Here is a 5,984-nt window from a genome sequence, read left to right on the forward strand (position 1 = left end):
TTTTTTTTTTAATTAAGCCCTTTTTAACTGTCCTTTTAGGTTGTTTTGAGAATGTTCTGTAGGCTACTAATAAAAAAAGGACCTCTGTATATTTGTTTGTTGCAAATTTACAGACAATGCAATTGAAATGTTTACATTGGCTTGTCGGGGTAATATTTCTGTCCACTAACAACAAAGTTTTCCTCCTGAATTTGCATAACAGCACAAGTTTTATACTTAATAAAATCTTTAAAAACAAATGACATTAGTTATACTTTCATTTCCTTCAATAAAAAGGAAATTGAGTAAGACGGTGTAAAAGGTGTGTGGACGTGGATTAGTAATCTGGCCCCTTGGTATAAAGGAGAAAAAATGCTGGCCCTCGTCACTATCAAAGTTGCCCATCCCTGCCATAGACTGTATAAAAACATGGACGTAGTGTCCGTGACGTCACCCGTAGATTTCCGAAGAGCGTTTTGTTGAACTGTTCTGGAACAGTGTTGTAAATACAACTTAACCACTGATTTCTAGTCGTGTCCTCTTTTGGAAGGCCAAACAAAGTATTTTCACTTTCACAACGAAACACATAGCGTCAGACACAACGGCCTTGAGTGAGCGGCGGCCGGCGGGCTTGAGTGAGTGGAGACCGGCGGATTCGACGAAGGAGTGGCGGGCGGGCTTGCGGCAACCAAAAATAAAGTGTGACCACAGATAATAATTCATTATGAATTCCAATATATTCTAATAGTTTTTCTGATCATTATGTTACTATTGATTTTGACATGACCCGTTTTATCATTTCACTGTTGTAAAAATATAAAATTGTATGATGCCTGAATAAAATGCAAAGTGGGTTTGTGCTACATTATGATGCTGTACACTCCTGTTGGATAGATTTATTACAAGAAAAGCCATTAAAAGACAGACAATGCTTTGAAGTATTGTGTGACAAAAATTTATTGAAACTTAAAGACGTGCCCACTTGTTTGTCAGCAGAAATCACAAATGAGAAAATCAATTTTAAATATTAGATAATTATAACACATTTTTTTATATAAGAAAAGTGCAAATGCTAAATGAAGGAAAAAAGTTGCCCATGCCTACAATTAATGCTAAACAATTACATGCTAGAACTAGAGAGAGAAAAACAAAAGAGACAAGGATTCTACTAATGGTGCTGTTGTTAAACATATGTTGAACACGAACAATATGCATTTACACCCCTGAGTATGAGTCAGTGCAGCAGTTCTTTGACTGTGTTTATTTCTGACTGTGCAACGCATCCAAAGCGGCACTCAAGTAAAAATCTTCTCTCCGAACAAGCAGATAAAGATCATTCAATTTAGGTGCAAGTGACGTGATTATAAGCCTGTAATCATATATAATCCATGGAAGTATGACATACCTCACACTGCAGAGACACAAAAACAAAAATATAAGTCATGGGATTGAGCAAGAAACAGTTTTGGTGTTTACTTTTTGGACATGCAAAGTATATGTTTAATTTATTTAGTATAGCTATGAGTGCAGTAATTAAAAAATGGGTATTGGGTATGTAAAATATATGCAGATTTGTATGTCTGCATTATGTATCAAAATATCAAAGCAAGTGGCATTGATTAAAAAAAAACACTTTTCAAGTAGGACATTTCACAAAAAGAACTGGAAACACATTAAAAACATTGACTTCATACATACATCGCATTTAAACATGATTGCAAAAATTGCTCAAAAAAGTGAAGTAAGCTGAGAAAAATGACTAGCATAATTTGTATGCAGATGCCAAATAATGTGATATTTTGTTTCTAATGCAACAACATTTTTAAGTGTGAATTAAATATTACTGAAATGAATGTGTTTGAACTTACTGGCACAACGCTGTCTGTAATCTCTGCAGCAGTTTATACTGCAGTTAGTATTGCAGTTGCAGCGAAAGCGACTGTTGTACTTCTCATTGCATCTCCCCCTACAGGAGGTTGAGGCTGCACATACAAATCATTTTGCGTTAGTCAAACAAGTATGCTCTCTTACGTGGGTATACGCTGTGTAGGTGTTTGAGAGAGATTTTTACTTAGGCTGGCAGAGGAGCATGAGGTCGGGGGGTTGAAGGCGACAAATCCTGGCAGGTTCTGACCAATTCTGTTGGTGATCCAACTCTGATATCGAGACACGCGGGTGTAAACACCAGGAGAGTTGGGATCAGCACAGCCATAACCCCAGCTGGTGATGCCAGATTGAACCCACACTGTGCACTGCCTGCTCACCATTGGACCTCCAGAATCCCCCTACAGAGAGGGACAAGAGGAAAGAAAAAGACGTTTTAAGTAACAACATATGTTGTTAAATTAACGTTTATTGAATTATTTTAATATTGTGTGTTACTGTGATGGTATTTGTGAGCATGACAATGTGTGAACCTAGTCACCTTCTATATCACTGTTTTGTTTTATAGTGAATATTTACATTACTGGAGCTACTTAATTTTAAGCATTTATACGAAGTAGACAATGTGAATGCAAAACAGTAGATCTTGAAGTGTGTTATACAGTAGCTGTACATGCTTAGATCAAAAATCTGTTTGTTCATTGCACCTGGCAGGTGTCTTTGCCTCCCTGTGTCAAACCAGCACACATCATGTTGCTGGTAACAGATCCAGAACCCAGAAGAGTATTACATCGATCATTAGCCACCACTGGAACCATAGTCTCCTGCAGGATCCCAGGAGCAGGTAAACTCTCTGAACACCAAAACACACATAACCTTCTATTAGTGATGTTAGGAGGAGATGTATACTTGAATTAATGGATTTGCATGTGTTTGTACCTCCAGCTTGAACATCTCCCCAGCCTGTGATCCAGCTGTTGGTGCCAGAAATGAAGACGCTGCTCTGTGCCGCCAGACACACGGGTCTAATATAGTTATTAAAGGTGACTGTGGAGGACAGCCGGAGCAGAGCGATGTCATTGTTGTTTGTGTTGCTGTCATAAGAGGGATGAACGATTATGGTTCTCACATTTCTACTGATTTCATGGGTGTTGACTCCCTCCTGTGTCCTCCTTCCCAAATACACACGCAGACTGGATGCACTGACACTGAAAACAATCAGAGAATGTGAACGTGAGAAAATAGAATATATATATACAGTATATATATATATAGTATTTTTTTATTTTGTAATATAGTAAAGTGATTAATTCTTCTCATTTAATGCGGTATTTTTGGCATTTGGTAAAAACTAATTGAAACCTAAGTGCCTTTGCCACTTTGCATTTGGAGGTTAAACATGACAAAATATCTTAATTTTATCTTTAATATCTTTTGATTTCTCTTGGTGAATCTTACCCAGGTAAGCAGTGAGCTGCTGTCAGCACCCATTCATTGTTGATGAGGGAGCCTCCGCACAAATGACGTCCAGAAGTGTGCAGACTGACCTGCCACGGCCATGAACCCTCAGGTGCGTTCACACCACCAACAATACGAGTGTTTAGAGGAGCCTGTCCACAAACTACGAGAAAGAGAGATAATTCACATAGGTATTTGTACATTTCTACTATTTGACTTGATGCTGATGTCTTTAGAAGAGGAGCTCTTACCATTCAACTGAGAAAGTGAACCTGCAAGGGCAGAAATAAAGTGTGCATTAGAACAATTTCATCTTCATTTTTCACTGAATAATGACCCTGTGCAACATTATTGCACTAATAATTGTTAGCTAATAAATAACAATTAACAAGTTAGTTGGTGGGCATAACTTGTATTTATATACATTGCCATCAAAGTTTGGAATATGCTTTTTTTCTTTTGCTCTTATGCTTCTGAAGGATCTTGTGACACTGAAGACCGGAGTACTGGCTGCTGAACTTGTTTAGTCTGATTGATGAACAAATGATTCTTATGAGTCGGCTCTTTGATAAAACATTTAAAATGACTCACTAGCCCAGGAGTTACCGGTCAAATTAATCATTCGTATGAATCAACACATGATACTGAACTGCAAGTTTCATGTTAATGCATCATTATTTTAACAAAGCCCTTAGACTGTTCTTATGTGCTGTGCCACAAAAAAAGCAAAAATATATTCAGTTTTTCTATATAATGTCTTTGTTCACAGTTATCCTCACTTTCATAGAAATACCATGAGACCTTACCATTGACACACATGAGCAGGGTCAAAGTGACACACGTTAATCTCCACATCTTCACACAGTCCCAGTGTTCGCGAGCAGATTGGATGCTGGTGTTTAATTTGGTCCTCTGAGACTCTTACAACCCCTTTTATATAGTTCTATAAGCTTCTCAGGTTGCTCTTCTCATCTGTCACTCACCTGCCCACTTCTTTTCTCTTAATTCTCCTCCTCCTTTTTTGTCATCCTCTTCAAATTCTTTTTAGTATACACAGCTGTCAAGCACACGTACTTCACTGAGAACATTTTTCACAATTTGGCAATTAGTCATTGTTAATTAATTGCAGGTATGTTTGTAGGGTCATGATAAATGCAAACATTTGTGAGGTAATTGTTAGAGAAGTCGCACATATTAAATTGTAGTAAATAGTATATTGATAGCTTTTTTACTCATTTGATACCATGGTATTTGGATCTTTTTTTTCCAGAAGAAATTTAAACTGGACAAACAAGTTAATTTACAAGGAAAAATAAAGAAAAATGTGTAATGGCAGAAGAAATCGAAACTTAAATGTCTTTAATGTCAAAAGTTTTCACATTGCATTTCAATGTCAAGCATGACAAATATCTTAAGACACCATGACAACTCTTTCCTTTTTTCAGTCCTTTTTTCTTTTAGTCTGACTGTCTTTCCTGCATGCTTCATTTCTTGTAACACACAGATAAAGAAAACGAGAACACATAATACATATAGGGCATGATGAATATAATACCCTTTAGAAACCAAGACACAGACAATGCGTTACGAATGGCGACTTATTGTCAGATGGCAGCCAAATTACTCATCATAAAAGCCATACACAGGATAGGTGAGTCAGTGTGTGTAATTATTTTTCATTTTATTTACATTTACGAGTTTTACCTGAAGGCACAAAATTGAAATATTGAAAGATAATTGAAGTCAGCCAAAGATGAAAAACTTGCAATGTTTCTTTAGCATATAGGGGACACCAGTTGTGTGCTTAAGAATATTTGTGCTAGATTTACAGTATATTGTTCTTATGTTTGACCTTTACAATATCTAGGATCTCTTTGATGTTTTGTGTGATGTGATTGTTTAGTGGCTGTGTAGACGTGATCAGTCTGGCTCTCAGGTTTCGCTCCACTTCTCTAACCTCTAACATAATTATGACGTCACAATATCACAGATCTCAAGATCCGGCAAAATAAAGAATACAGAATCCTGAAAGTTGGCCTTAGAATACGCCTTTTGTCAGCCTAACATCAAATTGTCTTTAAATTTGCTCATTAATCAGAGATCAGAAGGCGTCAGAGATGACTAGAACACTAAATATAGGACACATCAAACAGAGAATTACTTGTTGTTTGTGAATCAGATCAACCTTTATTTAAGTTCTTTCTTCAAGGGCACAAGGACAAAACAGGATTTTAGCTTGACGACTTTACAGTCTTTTGGTCTCTTAATATAAGTTATTTTAAAATCTAGTTTCAAACACATGCAAAGTACTTTCATAAGGTTTTGAAAACCTTTCTATTTTTAAGAAAATATAGAATTTTCAATATATAAGTTTTTTTTTTTTTTTCAAACATGAAATATTCATTCATTAATTGTTTTTGGTGACAAAATTTTACTTTGATTTAGCAGGCAAACTTTTTACAAATATTTAAAAGAAGTGTAGCAGTTTTGCTAAAATGTTTCTTCATCATGATATCAAGAAGAGGTGTATTCAAGTCGTTTTATGTATGAACAGCATTTTTATTTCGCATTTTTATAGTTTTCGCCGAGGGCCGAATTCTGCAAACAATACCAAGCCAAGGGCCACTGACCTATATATATATATATATATATATATATATATA

At 36.1% G+C, this 5,984-nt stretch overlaps 1 protein-coding gene across 1 annotated transcript in view; it reads right to left on the reverse strand.

Moving 5' to 3' along the window:
* LOC107711002 (transmembrane protease serine 9-like) overlaps nucleotides 1-5,984 on the reverse strand; it is a 26,816-nt gene that overhangs the window by 5,172 nt on the left and 15,660 nt on the right. The window contains exons 8-14 of the mRNA XM_016515904.1: nucleotides 4,305-4,361; nucleotides 3,573-3,593; nucleotides 3,322-3,484; nucleotides 2,803-3,071; nucleotides 2,571-2,716; nucleotides 2,051-2,264; nucleotides 1,848-1,961 (exon numbers count right to left, since the gene is read on the reverse strand). Coding sequence (XP_016371390.1) covers nucleotides 1,848-1,961; nucleotides 2,051-2,264; nucleotides 2,571-2,716; nucleotides 2,803-3,071; nucleotides 3,322-3,484; nucleotides 3,573-3,593; nucleotides 4,305-4,361 — 984 coding nt within the window. The remainder of the gene's footprint in view (nucleotides 1-1,847; nucleotides 1,962-2,050; nucleotides 2,265-2,570; nucleotides 2,717-2,802; nucleotides 3,072-3,321; nucleotides 3,485-3,572; nucleotides 3,594-4,304; nucleotides 4,362-5,984) is intronic.

This window comes from Sinocyclocheilus rhinocerous, unplaced genomic scaffold (genome assembly GCF_001515625.1).
Source record: "Sinocyclocheilus rhinocerous isolate Xijiao unplaced genomic scaffold, SAMN03320098_v1.1 scaffold85, whole genome shotgun sequence".
NCBI classification, from domain to species: domain Eukaryota; kingdom Metazoa; phylum Chordata; class Actinopteri; order Cypriniformes; family Cyprinidae; genus Sinocyclocheilus; species Sinocyclocheilus rhinocerous.